At 36.5% G+C, this 21,407-nt stretch overlaps 1 protein-coding gene across 7 annotated transcripts in view; it reads left to right on the plus strand.

Moving 5' to 3' along the window:
- Positions 1 to 21,407, plus strand: part of LOC125645869 (neurogenic locus notch homolog protein 1-like) — a 132,422-nt gene that overhangs the window by 45,928 nt on the left and 65,087 nt on the right. For all 7 annotated transcript variants that reach the window (XR_008796238.1, XR_008796242.1, XR_008796241.1 and 4 more), the window contains exons 5-7: positions 15,005 to 15,270; positions 18,150 to 18,308; positions 20,052 to 20,092. Coding sequence is in view for 1 of the 7 variants with exons in the window: in XM_056141782.1 (XP_055997757.1) it covers positions 15,005 to 15,270; positions 18,150 to 18,308; positions 20,052 to 20,092 (466 nt within the window). In the remaining 6 variants the exon portion in view is untranslated. The remainder of the gene's footprint in view (positions 1 to 15,004; positions 15,271 to 18,149; positions 18,309 to 20,051; positions 20,093 to 21,407) is intronic.

A 21,407-nucleotide genomic window follows, 5' to 3' on the forward strand; every position in this document is an offset into this window, starting at 1 on the left:
GATGAAAGGACAAGCTGTTAGAGCTCGAGTAAAGTGGATCGATGAAGCCTACTAAATATTTCTGTTCCTTAGAATCTAGAAATTATATTTGTAAAAAAAATACCTAGAATAGAGAAAGAGAATGGATCAATTATTTGTAAACAGGAGAAAATTCTTGAGGAACTAAAAGATTTTTATGAAACCCTCTATAAAAAAACAGTTGTTTTAGAAAGCGATAACTTCTCAAATAATCTTAATAAATATAATGATATTCCTAAACTGACTTATGATGAAACACAAAGCATAGAAGGTATGTTAACTGAGAAAGAGGTGCTTAACTTTCTTATAAAAATGAAAAATGATAAAACCCCAGGCCCTGATGGATTCACATGTGAATTTTTTTAATTTTTCTGAAAAGATATCAGTTCTTTTGTTACTCGAGCAATAAATAACTCCTTTGAGAGGCACATTTTTTCTGAATGTAACAAGTTAGGGGTGATCACCTGTATTCCGAAAGCCGGAAAACCGAAACAGTTTCTAAAAAATTGGAGACCCATCTCTCTTTTGAATGTTGTTTATAAACTAGCGTCAGGGTGTATTGCAGAAAGAATAAAAAATTTCCTAGATAAATTAATACATACAGATCAAACTGGATTTATTAAAGGTAGATATATTGGTGAGAATATAAGATTAATTTATGATATCATGCATTATACAGAATCCAAACAAACACCGGGGCTTCTGATGCTTATCGATTTTGAAAAGGCTTTCAATACTGTCTCCTGGAAATTTATTCAAGAAACATTATGTTTTTTTAATTTTGGTATTTCTATTCAAAACTGGATAAAATTATTTTACAATCAAATAAAGTCATGTGTCATTCAAAATGGAATTGTGTCACAATACTTCAGACCAGAACGGGGCTGTAGGCAGGGCGATCCTATATCTCCTTACTTATTTCTTCTATGTGCTGAAATACTTGGTATTCTAATACGCAAAAACAAAGATATCAAAGGCATTACTATTGATGGGGAAGAATATAAAATATCTCAATATGCAGATGACACCTCACTTATTTTAGATGGGTCTCCCACTTCCATTGATGGCATTATTAGAGTCCTAGATTACTTTGCAATAATTTCAGGTCTAAAGATAAAATTTTCAAAGACAAAAATGATTTGGATAGGTAACAAAAAAATTTCAAAGGACGTTTTCCATCATACAAGGTGGAAATTTGATTGGAACAATAAAACATTTGATTTATTAGGAATAAAATTTAGTATCAATTTACAAGAAATGGTAGAACTGAATTATAAGACTAAACTGAAGGAAATAAATAAAGTTATGATGCAGTGGAATAATAGAAGTCTTACTCCTTTAGGAATGTTAACAGTAATAAAAACATTACTGATACCAAAATTAAATCATTTGATACTTACAATTCCAAATCCTAAAGATGAAATCATTTGTGCTTTTGAAAGTGATTTATATAACTTTCCTTGGAATAACAAAACTCATAAAGTAAAGAAAAATGTCATAATTCAAGAATATGCTAATGGGGGTATTAAAATGGTTGACTATAAAGAATTTATCACTACTCTTTAAGCAACATGGATTCGAAGTATTCTTCATTCAAATGCAAAATGGACAAAACTAATGGGGGCAGAACTAATGACTTGTATAGAAAAGATATGGGTATTTGGAATAGATTTTATCAATAATTTAAGGGTAAAAATAACCAACAGTTTTTGGATAGATGTGTTTCAGAGCTGGTCAAATATAAATTCTGCAAAAGATAAAATCAACCCAAATTTTTATTGTGAACATATTTGTTATAATCCAAATATTACTATTGGTGGAAGATCAGTATTGTTTAAAAGTCTGCATGATTTAGGGAATTTTGTAGAATATACAGGACTAAAGAAAGCAATCCAACAAAGACAAGTTCTTATACAAGACAATACACGAACTACAAAACCACTTCTGCCTATCATTCCCTCTACTATTTCAATATATTTCAAAGATAAAAAAGGTTGTAAAGATATGTATAAGCAATTGATAAGCCATAAAGCAACCAAAATTAAATCTATATCAAAATGGGAAGAAACAGAAGAAAGTTTTTCAGAGCTAGAATGGAAAAATATATTTGAACTTCCTTTTAAAACAACTCAAGAATCTAAATTGCAATGGTTACAGTTTCAAATCTTACACAGAATATTTCCATGCAACTATTATTTACATAAACTTAGAATTGTTGATTCCCCAATATGCACATTTTGCAAGAAGGATTTTGAAACTATTGATCACATATTTGTAGAATGTCCATGTGTGAAAGATATCTGGTACGGAATTGAAGAATGGCTTTGCGAAAAACTGGACAGGCATATTAGTTTTGATAGACAAGCAATTCTTTTTGGAAAATTTGTTAATAAGAATGTGCACAAGGTGGAAAATTTGATAATTCTGATAATAAAGCAATATATTTATATTAGTAAATTCTCAAGTATAAGCAAATTAAGTATAGATGCGTCCAAAACAAATCCTCATTGACAGAATTACATTTGAAAAACTTTTGTTGTTGAAAAACTGCAGGTATAGGGAGTTTGAGAGATACTGGCAAAATATTTATGATAAATTATGATTGTATTAAAGAGTTGGGGTTTTTTTTTAACCTAAGATTGTGTTCCATGCCCCCTTTGTTTTATATGTTTTCTTTCTTTCTTTCTCTCTCCTTCTTTATATTTATGAAAATGTCTTTTGCATATGAATATTGATGATATTATTGTGTAGTTAAATTACATATATGTATATAATGTAAAGGTCAAATTAAAAATCAAACAATAAAAAAAAAGTTTTAAAATCATGTTTACATCATCATTTGTTGAACCGGATACAACATACTGTAATTAAGTTGAAGTTCAGAATGAAAATAAACTCTAAATATCCGTATTACAGCCATGAAAAGAACGATGGTAATGTATCTGTTGATTAATCATGTTTTTCTTTTAAAGATTCATTCATTATCCATCATATAGAATAGACTCAGTGTAAAATACATACATGTATACCTGCATAATCAAACAACTTCATCTAATCAATTTTGTTGTACTCTTCTTCTGAAGCTGGATAGGCGGTAACATATCTGTTGCAAACCGCGCGTCCAAATGCTGATTTTTAGTCTTTAATCTGGATTATTTATCATATCCCTTTTTCATGATGCAAAAAGTTTAAACTTTTTCTTATATCTAATGAATATGCTATTTACATCGATATGAAAAATTGAAAAAGAACGCTGTCTGAGTTTTGTTTTGTTTGAAAAGGTTTAAAAATCAGTAATGTATCTGTACGCAATCCAACGTACATCAGTTTCAGAACATTTCTTTCATTAAAATATAATTTCTTTGAAAAATTCAATGTCACTTGATAGGAAATAGTTTTTTAGCCGAGTTGCAACGAAGTTGAACTCGGTTATTGGTTTGGTGATGCGGGCGGGCGGTTGGGCGCCAACAATTGGTTTCCGGTTGATAACTCAAAAAGTTTACAATCTAATCAAATGAAACCCCTATGAATTTTGAAGAAAAATGGTCAAAGGTCAAAATCACAGTGACCGAAAATAGAATGAAAATTTCAGAAAAATTTGGTTTCTGGATGATAACTCAGAACGTTTAAATCCGAATCAAATGAAACTTTGATATATTCAACAAAGTAACTTTTTGGATGACTGAGCATAAGATATGAATGAAAGGTCAAGATAACGAGTAGTGACCAATCTCGTAACTTTGACCGGGCGTAGTAGCTCAGTGGTAGAGCGTTCGCTTCGTAACTGGGAGGTCGCGAGTTCGAGCCCCGCGCGTTTCATGGCCGGGTCAAACCTAAGATATAAACATAGTGATTGCTCCTTTGCCAAACGCTCGGTATTTAGAAGAAAGGTGAAGATAACGAACAATAATCAATCTCATAACTCCTATAAGCAATACAAAATAGATACTTTGGACAAACACGAACCCCCCAGGAAACACCATTTAGAAGTGAGAATCACGGGTCTTTCGGATATGACCTTAAAACGGAGGTCACGCTCTGCGGCAGGTGTTGGCACGCTATTTAAAAGAAACTCACTGCTACGGCCCTGAATGCTAAGCATAGTTCTAAATATGTGGTACTTCACTTACAGCTGTTGACGTCTTAATATGGGTGAAAAATTCTCTACAAGACATAAAACAAGCAAACAAAAAACAACTCCTATAAGGATTACAAAATAGAGAGTTGGGTAAACATGAGTTCGATTATCATTGAAAAAACGGTCATTTGTTTTCAGCGCTCCAGTGCATCACAAATTTTCTGACGAAAATTTATTGCTTATTTGTAATCGTACGTTTCGGGTTTGATACTTCATCAGAAATCGTACGTGGTGGAATCAGTGCAATAGGGATAGTTTAAGCACTTGGGGAATGGAGCATGCACACCTGTTACATATTAGTAGAAACATTCAGCGATTGTAAGAACAGAGACAAATATCACAGAGAAGAGCAACTCCTATTACGGTTTAGTAATTTTAGGGGGTGGATTTTAGGATTTATGGTCGGGTTCGGAGTCCTTTGAGACTGCGCATGCAACCCGCTATCCGTCTGTCTGTCTGTAAATTCCCACATTTGCGACTTTTTTTCCAGAAGCACTGGGCCAATTTCAACCAAACTTCACAAAAAAGCATCATTGGGTGAAGGGCTTTCAAGCTTGTTCGAATGAACGGCCACGCCCTTCGAGGGGAAATAATTGCAAAATAATGAGAATATATTAAGAAGTTTCAAAATCTTCCTCTTCAGATCCACTGGCCCAATTTCAAATAAACTTGGCACAAAGCATCATTGGGTGAAGGTTATTCAGGTTTGTTGAAATGACGGGCCATGCTCCCTTCAAAGTGGTGATAATCACAAAAATGTAAAAGCAGGTTGGGATCATTTAAAAATCTTCTGATGAAGAACCACTGGGCCAGAAGAGCTGACATTTACACGAAAACTTCCTGACATAGTGCAGATTCAAGTTTGTCAACACCAGGACCCCCCGGGGGTAGGTTGGGGCCACAATAGGGGATCAAAGTTTGAAATAAGAATATATAGGTAACATCTACAAATTTACATGAAAGCTTTCTAACAGAGTGCGAATTCAAGTTTGTGACAATCATGGCCCTGGGGGTAGGATGGGGCCACAATAGGGGATCGACATTTTACAAATACAAGGGGAAATCTTTAACAATCTTACGAAGAACCACTGGGTCAGAAAAGTTTATATTTACATGTATGCTTCCTGACAGATTGCAGATTCAAGTTTCTGAAATCATCGCCCCCAGGGGTAGGATGAAACCATAATAGGGGATCCAAATTTTACATACAAACCTTTACGGAAATTCTATAAAAATCGTCTTCTGAAAAATCACTGGGCCAGAAAGGTTTACATTAACATGAAAACTTTCTGACATAGTGCAGATTAAAGTTTGTTCAAATTATACCCCAGGGGAAAGATGAGACTACTATAAGGGATGAAAGTTTTACATACAAGTATGTAGGAAAATTTTGTAAAAATCATGTCCCAGGGTAGGTTGGGGCCACAATAGGGGTTAAAGTTTTACATGCGAATTTATAAGAAAAATCTTTAGATATGGGCCAAGGTAACTCAGGTGATCGATGTGGCCCATGGGCCTCTTATTGTGTTCGTCTAGTTTTGTAATTTGTCTGATTTGAATATTGATATATGTCTTAACAAGTGTTTTTCTGGTGCCTCTGGTTGATAGAAATAGCTATTGACATCGCCTGTAGGATAGTTTACCCTCATGCGCCGCGGATCATAGCGGGGGCCGCGTGGTCACAAGTGGGAGTCATTTTGAAATATTTCTTTAATTAATTTAGAATCACTTGCTTGTTTGTTTTTTTCTCGTGTGAATGTGATTTTCAGATTTTGTGTTGGTTCTAATGGCGTGGTACTCTGGCCGATGTAGTCTCAGATGGTTAAGTGACGGGGGTATCATAGACGGTTAGGTAGTTAGACAGGGGAGCTTGGCGGGTACCCAGATGGGGAGGTGGGGTTGCCAAACGACATGGGTATTCCAGGGGATGAGGTCATGTGTTGTTACTTGACGGGCACCCAAGGATGGAATGCGGGGCCCCAGGGGGGATTGAAATGGGCCAGGATGACCAGCGTGAAAGGATTAATACTAAGGTGGCTTCGGACCAGGGTCAGAGACCGGGATAAACAGACTATCGCTGGGGGAGAGATTTGCAAGGGTGGAGGCCCGACTAGAGCTGATCGATTATCTGTTGCGAATAGCTGAGAATATGGGTAAGCAGATAGCGTGGTGTCCTGGGAATATAGGTACCTCTTCCCCAGGGCCTCTACCCAGGAGTGATTTGGAGGTCTTATCTATAAGTCCAAGTTGGGATAGCTTGCTTGTAGGTCAAGTTGAGAATTGACCTGAGTCAACGCTGCCAGTTATGTTGGACGAGAAGGTTAGCTGTCCCAGCGTAAATCCCTAGAACCATCAGCAGTAAAGGGGTGGTACCTTGGGGAACACCTATTACATTAGCCCTACAATTAGTGGAGGGGATAGTGGCACTCGCGACCACCCTCAATCCTCCCAGCATGTGCCTATCCGTACAAGCGAAGTTCCTCCGGATCCTCATGTCACCAGTACATATCTCAGGATCAGCCAGGTGTTGTTGTGTCACATTTGTTAATGTTTCAGACGAGTGATGTACCCGTGGGGCATATGGGTAATGCAGTCAGGGGTGTATTTTGGTAGCTCATCAGTCAGACAAGTGATGAGAAATCACATCAGGTCAAGATCGCGATCTCAACAGGTATATCAATGCAGAAGGCTGTAGGGATGGTTCCGAGTTGCTTAATCACTGCGTGTCTGTTGGTGCGTCGCTACGGATGGGGGCTCCAAATAAGTCGGGGCAAGTGCTTCGTAAACCCTTAGGTAGCTCCGAAGCAGCAGGGTCGGCAATTATTAGTGTTTGTCATGAAGTTGAGATGCCCGTGACACAGTGTAGTTGTTTGTCGGGGGTAAGCAGGGGAGGTTTGTGGTCGACAAGTGTGGGTGTTCAGAGGACCCAGAATGATTTAAGGGTTAGGGACACTGGATCGACACAGACCTGGGTGCTACTAGGCACAGGTGAGAAGTGTGTTTGGACGGAGAGCACTGAGACAGGTGTTAGTTACTAGGGTGGTTGGCTGGAGGAAACCAGGGATATTGTCGGTTGCCATAGTGTTACATTTTCTCAGGATAATTCCGGGTAATATCTGGGTTTTGCTGTTGACGTGACTGTTGAGGTGTTCTGCGCTTTAAATGTTGATCATCCCACAGTGTCTGAAGGTTGGGATGATGACAGTGGTCTTCTCACTGATGTCAAGATAGGTCGAGTCGGTGTGTCTGGTTGAGGCTCGGTCTTAAACTCTGCTTTGTGTGATGGGCATCTCGGCTCAGTCCAGTTTGAATGGTCAGACCAGTAGTGATGGACAGTTGGATATGGAGGTTTGGCATCCAGTGAATGGTCATGTCTCAGATGCAGAGGGTGATGATGCGTTCTAGTGTTGGCGAGTCTGGGTTGTTACAGGCAGATATCTATGCATGCGCTGGGGGTTGATCTGTGTGAGCATACCACATGAAATTAAAAACCTGCAAGCTTCAGTGATAGCGTTGAATACTGTTACCAAGGGGCGCAGTCTGATCATTACAGATTCTCCCCAGTCATGGTTGAAGCAGTTCCCTATCAGTTCCCTGGGGAAGATTGTCCACAAGGCACCTGATAAGGGTACCATGGTGTCTGGATTTAATGGAGATGTCCACGCAGATGCGGGGATTGCATCTCTGTTCGGTTTGTTCTGGTTATAGAGTTCCCTCTCTGACTGAGAGACTTCCTCCTAGCAAACTCCAAGGTAATGAATATATTGGGTTATCTGCAAGTAATTTCGCGTGTTCCCATTGGTCCCTGAGTGATGGATGTGTGGCGCAGGTTCAAGTAAACCAGGTACAACCCAGTCATCACATGGGGGTACAAAAGAAAAGAAGTGAGTTATTACATGTATGTGGGGGTTTAAACTCATCCATACTTACAGGGCCCCAAAATGCGGGATAGTATAACGGAGTCTAGAATACTCCCGTCATTGGTAGGTGGGGGCATTTCCTTGTGTAGCGTTCCATCTGCACTCCTGAAAGTGTTGATGTCCCCTGTGATGTTTGTCCTGATGCTTCTGTCCACGATGATACATGTACCTGTCCTGTTACTTTCCTGTTTGTGAATGTACTGTGCCACCGTGACTTTCTGTGTCGTGAACTTCAGTTTGGACTGTAAAGTGCTATGATTTTATAGAGTAAAGTTTATTACACTGTAAATCATAGGTATAATTCATTCATTTATTTGTGAGATTGTATACATATGTATATGTTGTTAGCTACAGTGCTGTAGGTTAAACTTATTGGAATTGGGATATTTCTCCTCAAAATTTTCGGTGTTAAATTCTAGGATTTCCAGTCGGGCGTGGAATCCTCTGAGACTGCACGTGCAAGTTTATCTCTCTTCCTGCGGATGCTCAAGCCTGGCAGACGTATAATCTGAGACTGCATCACTTTTGTTATTGTGTTTGTCTAGTCTTTGTAAGTTGTCTGGTTTATTTGTCTCAACTGAAGTCAACATTTCGCAAATTCTATGGTCGTTATAGGGATCTAGTTCGTCAATACAACCTATCATTGGGTCAGATGTTTTCTGAAGTGTTTCATACCGATTGTTAGTCCGTTCTTGGCACACTGATTTTGATTACGGATAACTCCGTTTCCCTGATCAGGATATAGGGCTCACGGAGGGTGTGACCGGTTGACAGGGGATGTTTATTCCTCCTAGGCACCTTATCCCACCTCTGGTGTGTCCAGGGGTCCGTGTTTCCCCAACTATCTATTTTGTATTGCTTATAAGAGTTGTGAGATTGATCACTGTTCGTTATCTTCACCTTTATAAGTGTCGTTCCGGTGTCTCTGGATATAGAAATCACTTAAGTGACAGTCCCACATATAATTTATTAGTTGTTAAATATTGGTTTGATAAATTTATGTCGATTAGAAAAAAATATTATTCCCCAAGGTCTGTGGTTTAACATGGGTTTATTCTAAAGACTTGTACGTCAATGTATAATTTAAATTCATTGTCAAATAGTGCAATTACTGGCCAGTTTATCTGGAATTTTATCATACCCTTTCGAAAATATCAAGTACCAGCTAGAGTCTTACATGTACGGTTTTGGTTTAATATGTCATTTGCATGGAAAACTTGTAATGAAGGAGAGGAGGTGGTGGGGGTGGGGGTGTCTTTGACTTCAGGCGAGAGATAAGGTAAAAGTATTGAAAGATATGATATAAACAATTTCAGTATGAATTATGTACAAGTCACAAGAATTGATAACAGTCTGATGGCTGATTAATATATAGACACTGGGAAGGGGCTCTTACATATATTTATTTATCTAGCAAATAAATATTTGTCATAAAAATGGAAACCAATGTGTGATGTATCCTCGCACCTAAAATTTTTATTTCTCATATAAATGTAGACAGTTTAAGGCAAAATATATATTGATAGCTAACAAATAGAAAGTATCATTTGTTTGCTGACTTTGAAAAAAGCTTAGTGCTTGAAACATTCCTCGAACTTTTGATTGGACTTGATTTCCGCGTACATGCTATTTAAAAATCAAAGTACTGAAAAGCGCTAAGCTGACTTCATGAATTCTGTCTGTAATGTTAATGAGCAGGAACAACAGTAAAAAAAAAAAAAGATTTATGTGTTATTCTTTATTTTCGCACAACTAAATAATATATTTTCTGTAAGGAAATAACAAATATGGATGGGAAGCAATGTCCTGAAACTTTTCACCATGTTGAAATATAAACTTTATATGATGTTGTTAAAAACAATGTTCACTATAATAATTTTGGTCCCACCCGAAATTAAAACCCTGTCCTTGGATAATGAAATTTACAATTTTGGTAAAGGACACCTGCTCCTTTTAGATATCTATTTAATCAGAATTTAGTATCAATAGCATTGCCGCCCCTGCGGTGGTCTAGAGATAGAATGTTTGCCCTGTATGCGGACGGTCAGGGTACGAATCCCGGTCGCGACAGACCTAGGTCGGTAGTGACGAACTCGCCAAATTCTCGGCATCTTGTGTGAATGTCACGGGTCCTCAGAGATAACCTTAAAAACGGGTGTCCCGTGTCACAGTACGCGTGGCACGCTAAAGAACCCCAACTGCTCAATGGCCGAAAGCGTCGAGCAAAGGCCTAAATTTGAAGCCCTTCATCGATCTTGGTGACGTCTCCATATGAAAAAGATATTCTCGAGAGAGACGTTAACCAAGATACAATCAATCAATTTAATCAATAGAATTTAAGGCGATGTTATTCAGATATTTTACACATAAACTCTATATACCCAGGTTGGCCCCCACCCTGGATAATGAAATGTTCTACATGACTATGCGATTTTTTTTTCTTACAGATGTGATGTTGTACAGAATATTTTTGGAAATTTGTCAAGTTTTGTTAGAAAATGTGAAAACAGGCAGTTTTCGGTAATAAGTGTTCAATTGTTATTACACAACGGACGCTGATCAATTACAATAGATATGACTGGAAACTTTGAAGCTCATCATCATTCACAACAACTAATATCTAATAGATAACTTACTGTTGTGTTCCAGTTTAATAGTGTATGAAACATTTTTATAATACAGCTAAAATGAAACAAATCAATAGTTTGATACATGTTTGTCAAACAAGAAAGAAAGGAACAAACAAATAACTGGACAAAAAAGAAAAATACACATAACCACATATACTAACTAACAAGTGCCTCAGATATTCGTGTCAAAACACGCCAACATAATAATGCAGGTCTATGGAACACTTTAAATCTATTTGATCACCTCACCAGAAATCATTTAAATGCATACTTTTAGTTACACAGTTAGTTAGTGACCTGATACGGAAAAATACAAGGTGTGAAAAGAAAACCCGTAACGGGTTTTCTTTTCACACCATGCATTTTCCGTATCAGGTCACTAACTGACGAATTCATCACGTCGAAGACCTCTAACTGTAAATGTGGGGGTCTATACTATACAACTTATCGCTTCGCCAATTTTGTCACGGCTGCAAGTCGAACCCGACAATAAATTACTCGCTCAATACGGATTTTTTGCACGGCTTGATCTGACCAATTAGATTTCAACAATTTTGTCTGAGGCGTGATTCATAAACTTCTTTATGACTTGCCCTACAGAATCGAGGGCATAATTATCTGTATATAGCAATCAAACCATGAAAGTCAAATTATTTTTTGTAATCAATAATAAAGTTGTTTTCAATCCACAATCAGGTTGGAGAGAATGTGAATACAATTAATTCAGATAAATACATGAATAAATGAAAACAAAATTTAGAAAGTTATTTAAAAAAGGTGTTTATCATCCATGTGCAATATTGATAACTTTGAAACTGAATGCTGCGTTATCAACAAGAATGGGAAAAAACTCATTTTAAACATGAAAATTAGTGCAATAAAATATACTAAATCGAATATGATAAATAAGATTAACATATATATATATATATATATATATATATATATATATATATATATGGATTTACATTTAGACATTGTAGTGATTGTTTGTTATACGTAAATCTAAAAAAAAAAACCAAGAGTTTGTACACAAGTACATTAAACACTGTACTCATCAACATATGTGTATTACACTCCTTGTGTAAAAAGCTCATATTCATATTGCAAAGGAAACTCACTTGTTTGTCGTGGGTCTGAATAAGACATAATACACATTACTATCGTTTGAATTTTATAAAACGGTTCTTTATATGAAAATGCAAATAAACTTAGCAAGAAAAGGATACGATTCGCAGCTTGTGTAGGAGTTCTAATATGAAAAAAGTAACAGAGGTGACTCGCAATAAACATATAATATTTACAACATGTAAATGTATACGCTCAATGAGAACCCCAAGCTAGGTGCTTAAAAGTTACAAAAGTATTTTTCAAATGGTAATGTTCAAACCGCTCTGTTATACGCAACTAAGCTTGACTGATCCCATAACAAAAACATTGCGGAATAGACAAAACCATTCAATATCAACAAACTTAGATTAGGGAGTCAGCCATATACGGACTACATGTATATACTATATATAACTGGTATCACCATATTCCAGACGCGGAGAGGGTATCGGTCTCCATGATCTTTAATAAAAAATCTTCACTACTAATATTGTTCCTGTTAGAAATGATGAAGAGGCATCTCGCTCAAAAACTATCTGCATTTTTTTTTATATGAAAAGATCAACGAAAACAAAATGTGGGGACGGGGAACATCGACAGTAAAACCATGCCCCCTTTCCCTCCATCCATCCTTTGTACGTTCGGAAATACATGTAGCATATACCTGTCATTGTCAATGGTTTGTTTGAAGTACAAACAAATTGAAAACACGATTACTTTTCAATGTGTGCAGCGTGCAGTGGACTGCAAACCATTTTACATTAATGTTTGACACAATGGCAACGTTTATCTAACACTTTTGAAGACTTAAAAACCGGGACATCGTCTTCCGTAAACGCAGACCAATGCCAATTAATTGTTAACCTTTTGTCATTTCCCTCCGCCAAGATCATTATTTTCAGTCTCATTTTGATGCCCCCGAGATCGAAGATCGGGGGGCTTATTGTTTTTGTCCTGTCTGTCATTCTGTAATTCTGTCTTTCTGTCTGAAACTTTAACCTTGCTAATAACTTTCGAACAATAAGTGATAGAGCTTTGATATTTCACATGAGTATTCCTTGTGACAAGACCTTTCCGTGGGTACCAACATTTTTGACCCCGTGACCTTGAGCTTGGAGTTTGACCTACTTTTTGAAAACTTTAACCTTGCTAATAACTTTTGAACAGTAAGAGATATAGCTTTGATATTTCACATGAGTATTCCTTGTTACAAGACCATTCCGTTGGTATTGAACCTTTTGACCTTGACATTTGACCTACTTTTTTTTTTTTTTTACATTGGTCATAACTTCTAAATGGTAAATATTAGAGCTTTCATATTGTACATGAACATTTCTTTTGACAAGATATTTCTACTGGTACCAAGGTATTTGCCCTTGTGACCTTGGCCATCTTCGGAATTGGCCATTATCGGGGGTATTTGTGTTTCACAAACACATCTTGTTTAAACTAAAAAAACGAAATCAAATTTGATTGTGTTGACGATGATTCTGAAGAATATCTTGGTCGTTTAGAAATGGTAAGGTAAGCCTAACACCGTTGCGTGCTCTAAATTCCTGAATGACCTACTTACATATATGATTGGGGGAGGTGTAATCAGTTACGCAATATCGCCCCTCTGAAACACCTATCTCTGTCCTTCACTGTCAAATATAGCCATGCGCAAGATCTTACTGTATAGTTATTTGTTTTACTGTGTTGCACACATTTTTGCTGTGTCGGACAAAATTTTTACGGAGTCGCAACAGCAGTCAAAACACAAACGAAGAACCCTCATGACTCGTGTATAGCTTAATGAGGTGGTTTCTAATTAAATATTGCACCATGCAAAAGTATTGATTTTCCCGACCTCTAACCGCTATGCGAAGGTTACAATGCAAAGGCACCCTAGCCAAAACAGTTTCATGTACAGACTCTTATTGATTTTTAAATTTCTTAATAATCACTTTGATTACACACGCACATTCAAACGGGAATTTTAACTGAAGAATTATTTGCTTCTGTGTCCCACTTTCCCTCAAAATGAGGGCAAAAATGTAACATTTTTATACATACTTTATCCACTGTCCAACGAACTGTATTTCTGAAAAAAATGCCCCAGCGTATATAAATGTAAACACCGTACTAGATCGGTTGTAAAATTACGACTACTTCAAACACGACCTCTCTACTACAGCTATGCATAAATTTGCCTATAGGTGGCGATAAACCAGAAACGCGATGACGAAAGCAAAATCCAACTGCTGGCAATAAAGCAGCTACGCGCTTTAATTAAGCTCAAGCTCATTTGAGTTATTACTACCACATTAAATTTCACTGGAAAACATTGACTACGATTGACGCACGGGTGCGCCGACGTGCCGAATACAACTAACCGAAGAAGCAGCCGTCTATAAGGTTAAAAAGCCTCGTCCTTAATTTATCGTGAGAAATGGTGGTGTAATGTGATGAAATTTCAAATGTTTTGATACTGTAGAATTTGAAAGACTTTTAGTAAGAGCTATTTAGATATTTTAGGGTCTGTTTTATTATTTATTGGGTATCCGGGTTAGAATAGGTCTTCAGTACTACTTACTTGTTGTAAAAGGTGACTAAATGAGATGGTCATTCGGATGAAACCTCAAAACCGTGGCCTGTATCAAAGCAGGTGTGGCACGATAAAGATCCCTATCTCCTCAAAAGCTGTAAGTGCCGATCATAGGCCTAAATATTGCAACCTTCACCTGCAACGGTGACGTCTCCATGTGAGTGAAAAATTCTTTAGTGAGACGTTGAATAATATACAACCAACCAACCGTATGTGATTTGCACCACTTTTTGTATATGGTGGGTACAATACCTCTTGGATTCCTTCCTCACAACAGTTCCTATTTTTGTGGAGAGTAAAGATAAATGGCTAGGTAGAACATTTACTGGATCATGCAATATATAACCGTAAGGATTATGTGAGGCTCTGGAATCCAAAATACAAAGATCGCAATATTTTTTGTTTTATTGATTGATTGATTGTATCTTGCTTAGCGTCCCTCTCGAAAAAATTTCACTCATATGGAGACATCATCAATATCAGTGAAGGGCTTCAAATTTAGGCCTATGCTCGGCGCTTACGTAAATGTGTGTTGTAATAACGACGCTATGTAGTATAATATTATTTTGCAATAAAACAAATGCTTGATTATATTTCACAGCAAACGTGTACTTTGACGTCCAGTGGTTCTACCGCAGGAGATTACGCGGTAGCAATACAGATAGAAGATTTCACAGATTCATCTTCAACTTCTGCATTAAGCAGTGTTCCTTTACAGTTTGTTATCAACGTTAATACAACTGGTTCCTGTTCCATAACACCAACCTTCGCAACTCCTCCAACACCAGCAAACGGAGCCATTATACAAGTGAACAGTTCTTCGTTGGAGTTTAAAGCAAGAGTCATTGTGTACGATACTGCTGTGCAGTAAGTACATTAGATACACATAACCTCTTCTTTGGTGATGATCATTTGTGCTATTAAAGACGTTTATAACATTGAACGAATCTGAAGCTGAATATGAAAAAAATATAAATAATATATACCCCGATTCTGGTGGTAATAGTTATCGAATGCACTTCCATGAAAATCATATCTATGATTTTGTCACATCGGTCTTTAACCATGCACCATACATGTGTATCTTACAGATATACCTTATAGATGGTCTAGAAGTAGAGCATTCGCCTCACGTGCAGTAGGTACATGTAGGGATTCGAATTATCGAGAGGGACGTTAAGCAAGATACAATCAATCACGATGAATTGTACAAACTTCAGAATATTATTACAATAATAATATGATAAGCATCGAACGATATCATCACTCCTATAAAGAGTGCAAAATTAAGAGTAGGACAAACAGGGACCTCTGACTACATTAGATATGGGATAAGGTTCCGTGTAGGAGTAAAAATCTCATTATGATCGAACCCGCCGTGATCAGGTAAACGGAGCGATACGTAGTCAAAATCAGTGTAAAGAGAACGGCCTAGTAATCGGTATAAAACGCGTCGGGCAACATTTGACCTAACAATAGGTGGTATTTGCAAATAAAATTGTTATAACAACCATAGAACTTGCGAAATGCTGACTTCAAGTAAAAGTGTTAAAACCCCTTTAAGATGAACGGGGAAGATAACAAACAGTGATCAATCTCACAATGCCTGTAAGCAATACAAAATAGAGAGTTGGGCAAACACGAAACCCTGGGTATACCAGAGATGGAATCAGATACCTAGGATAAGTAAACATTCACTGTCGACCTGTCACACCCGACGTTAGCCCTATATCTTGATCAAATAAACAGTTATCCGTAGTCAAAATCAGCGTGCCAAGAACGAAAGACGTCTGACAATATTGGACGCAATGATAGGTTGTATTGGCAAACTTGATCGTTATAACGACCATAGAATTCGCAAAATACTGACTTTTAACAATACTGTTGAAACCTCTGCACCATCAACTACTTTGTCAGTAGCCTGCCTCAATTTCAAAATTGATCATGCACATAACAAGCCCTTGTGTATCGAATCAGTTAAGATATATACACACTATATGCAGGTGATAATGGAATATTGCTACATAGATATGGGACATTGACGATGGAGAAGCTGAAATCATCCCGTTTGTCGTAAAGCAGAATTGTTAGTTCGCCGTTAATATCTATTTTCAATAAAATATCGTAAGTATTAAGCAGAAGTGCAGGACTCTGTGGTGTATTTTATTTCGAGTTCACAGCGATACTAGTATATCGAATTGACATATGCATGAACATTACATTCAATAGATAAAAACGTTGTCAATATATCTAAATGTTGAATTGTAGGCCACAACAAGAATTTTTTTCTTCTTACGTAAACGTTTTTGAATAAATTTTGCTTCATAAGAATGTGAAAACAGGTCAGCTAAGAAAGGAGCACAAAAATATTCCATATTTCATCATTGACAATATTTTCGTAGTCTTTTGATGATCAGATCTTCGAACAGTCTAGGAATTCCCATAGACACGAATTGTGCTCCTTAATTTACTGACCTGTTTTTTATACATTGCATTCTTATGAGACAGGCTTCATTCGAAAACTTCTACATGATAATTAGCAGTAACTTAATAAACGTCACAACCATATCCCCTTACTATATCATAATGAACTCGACATTTTCCCACATCTTCGTCGTACCTAGATACTTTATTGAACATAAATATTGACGGCAAACTAACAACTCAATTTTATGACTAACGGGATTCCTTCTTCTTCATTGGCGGCTTCCCATGTTAATGTTTATATAGAAATATTCCATTGTCACCTTCATATAGTGTTTATGTCTCTCGACTGTGTTGATGTGCAAGAGCTTCTTCTGCGTATGATAAGTTTTTAAATCGAGGTGGGCTACTGACAAAGAAGGCGATATTACAGGAATGTCAAGAGTCGTTTGAAGTCATCATTTCGTATATTCTATGTTCGTTATAACGATCTGGTGTGTCGATGCAGCTTGTCATGGGTCAAATACTGTTTTTCATACAAATTGTAAGAGAGTTTTTTACACACTGATTTTGACTACGGATTACTCCGTTTATCTGATCAAGTAGGTGATTCACAGTATAGTAGATTGATGGGGGGAGGGTTAGGATGAATCAGATATAAAAGAGTTTAAGGTGCCTTTAATTACGAGTTCACTGAGATGAAATGCATCGAATTATACCAGTATATCGAATCGACATGAAAAGGTGGAGACAGTGTTCCTACTCGGCTCTTGCTACCATCTCTTGTATATCCAGTTGTCCGTGTTGGTTCCGCTCTTAATTTTGTAATTCTTGTAGGAGGTATGCGATCGCTCAATGTTCGTTATACTTTGGTATTTTATTCAACATAGATATCCATGGCGAATTAACAACTCAACTGACAAACGGGATGAAAGACACATGTCTAAAAATTCTTGCAATTATGCAGGTTAATCAATCATGTTTTCAGAAAAAAACATGTATGAAAAAGAATTTTCAAAAATGGAATAACTATATTCCCAAACATATCCGTCTTCATTCATGACACACTTAACCTTGCAATAATACTTTTATCTTTATTAACCAAATGCATATACCGGGACTTTCTACTGAAATGAATATGAAATATATCTCTTACTGCACTGCTTAAATTTATGACAAATTGTTGAAGTTGCAGACCCACAAAACGACAAATTGATACACACACACAGAGAGAGAGAGAGAGAGAGAGAGAGAGAGAGAGAGAGTATGGTATGTCGCTAAAGCATAAAAAAGGCCTTAATTAAGCATATCATTTTTTTCAGGATTACCAAATTCCATATTTTGTCGCCTCTGAATTTTACAATATCAGCAATTTCAATCCCCGCAAGTTCTGAATACGAAGTCAACATATCATGGATATCAACAGCTGCGGATAAAGTAGGAACATATGTCTTGTGTATCTCAGCGGAAACAAATACTCGGTAAAAACCATACGTACAATGTATAATTTTATTAATTAAGCGTTAGATTTGTACATTTAGTGATTTGAAGCTTATAAATTTACAACTCGCATTATATTCATCAATGTTCCATCAGTTTGGAAGAAAATGATTAAAATTTGATGAGGAAAGGTACATAATACACAAATCAAATTGACTCAAAATCATTTCAGCTTTTAGGGCAATGTGTTTGATCGGCCTTCAGGAGACCGATGATTATATGTTATCGTTTAAGGAAGACGGTATCATAAAATGATAAACTTATAGTATATATTGAAAGTCATCATTATTTTTATTTTTTATGAAATCAAATAACGATAGGTATATATATTTAATCACAATTTTGATGAACAACGTGATTTTGTGTGTTAATATGAATGTTGGTGCTTTTGAAATTGGAATCAATTTGCTCTAATGAGCAATGCTGTAGACGTATTCAATTTTGTTGGGAAAATGGGTACTTTTTTGTAGTGAACACGTTTTTGTGTGCATTGATTTTCGTTGTTTGTGATAACTGAAAAATTACATATTATCCATACGAAGTATATGTATAAACAATATAGGTTATATTTGCAATTCTAACTTATGGTACAATACCCACGTACATCAGTTATAAACCATTTACATACAGATTCTTACTGGGTGATCTGTGTGGTTAGCTTGGATCATTGAAATGTTGTGCTCAAGCCTTTAGAATGTTGAAAGCATTTAAATCATATTCCTTTCGTCAATAAAATTTGTAAAGAAATCGGACATACCAGTAAATACATGGCTCATGACCATGCCCTGCTTTATGTGTATAGCGCATATCAGGACACGACATTTTCCAACCTGCTACAAAATATCCATATTCAGACAATAATTACCCCCCCCCCCCTCGACAAAACAACCCCAACTCCCAGCTGTACGGAAATTACGTCATCCATGAGACCATACAAACAAATTTATGGTGTGTTATGCGGCCCAGGTATCAGATCACTTGAAGAATTTCAAAAGGGGTGTCTTAGAAATTGCATTAAATGAAACATACAGTTCAATCTAATTAAAATCAGATCATAGTATACGCTCACAATCGCTTCTTACGCAGAGTATACGGAGCGGATCTAAGAAGTCCGATTTTAATTAGATAGCATACAGTTGAGTTTGGTCTCAACGGCATATCAGACGCGCTGTCTGCATGAGTGGTTACATGTAGCTGAAATTGGTAGATCTACCTGCATTTTTACTATCACTACTTATTATCTGAAAATGAGCTTTACTGTTTTGATAGTAATCATTCGTAATTGTATTGATCTTCTTTATTTGTGTAAGGAGTTGAATGTGCAGGTACATCGTACATGTACAATGCTGGTGAATACGGTACTGGCGAAATGTGTAGTGTCTAGAAATAGACGACGAATAACGGAGACCGATATTTCTGACATGAAAATAAACATTTACTGAAATTAGATATTCGTGTTGGATTTAATTTCGTTGTTTTTCCTAGACACAAAAATAACGAAATTTAATCCGACACGAAATTATTTCGGTCTACAGTAAAAAAGGACTGGAGAAGGAATATGCTTCGATTTCAATTATGGAAGTCTAAAGATTTGCTTTATATCCTTATATCTTTTACATGTAATTGAAACCTCTCATGGCTGTAAATTAGCTCTCATAGTTTCCAAACAATTGCCATGGAATTTGAATTTTGTGTCAATAAGTTGTTCTTGTTTACTATTGTAGCCTTTCCTCTGAATCCCGATGTATTACAGTGGCCATTACAGGTAAGATCAAATCTTTACTTTGATTGTGTGGTACATGTAAGTGCAGTATATTCCCTATTGATGTCCACCTTTAAAGTAAAGAAATCTTAATATCAATTTTACAATTCCATTTGCTATAAAACATGCAGTAATGTAGTTGATGATTCATCTCCCATGCACCAGCACAAGCAGCAAAAAATAACCCCAGCTACTTCTGTGGCTAGCATGATACACACATGCATGATATATTTTGAAGAAAATTTATTGATAAGATATAGCATTCCGTATACAGATGTATGAAAGGTGAAGATAACGAACAGTGATTAATCTCATAACGCCGATATAGAATACAAATGAAAGAATTGGGCAAACACGGACCCCTGGACATACCAGAGGTGGGATCAGGTGTCTGGGAGTAAGCATTCCCTGTCGACAGGTCACACCCACCGTGAACCTTGTGTCTTGATCAGGTAAACGGAGTAATGCGTAGTCGAAATCAATGTACCAATACGGTCTAACAATCAGTTTAAAACACGTCAGACAGCATTTGACCCATTGATAGATTGTATTGGCAGACTAGATTCCTATATCTATAGTATATAATTGAATTAGTATTGTATTCTAGTCTCTGATTGTTCAAATTCAAATTGAGAAACGCAGGTTATTTTTGTATAACCTGATATGGAATGGGGACAAACCCCCTTGTCGATCAGCTCTCGAAACTGTTTTTGATATCTCCATTTACGTCGCAGCACTGTTTTAGGCCTTCTATGAAAGATAAAAAGTCACCGTGTGCAAGATACTTCGGTTTAATACACAGGTTGTTTTCTCGTTGTCAAGCAAGGCATATAAAATCTACTTAGTGTCAAAAGTTCAATGTCTGACAAAAACTAAATTCACATAGTTTCACCACGCCCCCTTAAAACTAAGTACGTATGTATGTGACAAAACCGAGTAAATTATAAAAAAGAAAATATTAACCTCAAAATACTATGATTTCTTGACGAATTTGTGCCGTAAAAATTCAATTTTGCATTTGACAAGAAATTTCACCTTTAACACCTACCGATAAAATTATTTCAAAAGTATGTGAAGAAACTACAAACAATTTTGTAATTTTTGATATTATATCCCTAAAAATGATTTACAAGTAATTCTGCAATGATATTTTTCAAAAAGGGCATATTTGAATGAAATATAATGAAAAAATAAAATCGTGACTTAGTTATAGCCAGGTACTGTGCAATTAATATTGATTAATTTAAGCTCATACCGATTGTTTAGTTACCAGTTTGATACCTGTATTGTCTGCAAGGGGCAGACCAAATTTCGAAAT

This window comes from Ostrea edulis, chromosome 6 (genome assembly GCF_947568905.1).
Source record: "Ostrea edulis chromosome 6, xbOstEdul1.1, whole genome shotgun sequence".
In the NCBI taxonomy this organism is placed as follows: domain Eukaryota; kingdom Metazoa; phylum Mollusca; class Bivalvia; order Ostreida; family Ostreidae; genus Ostrea; species Ostrea edulis.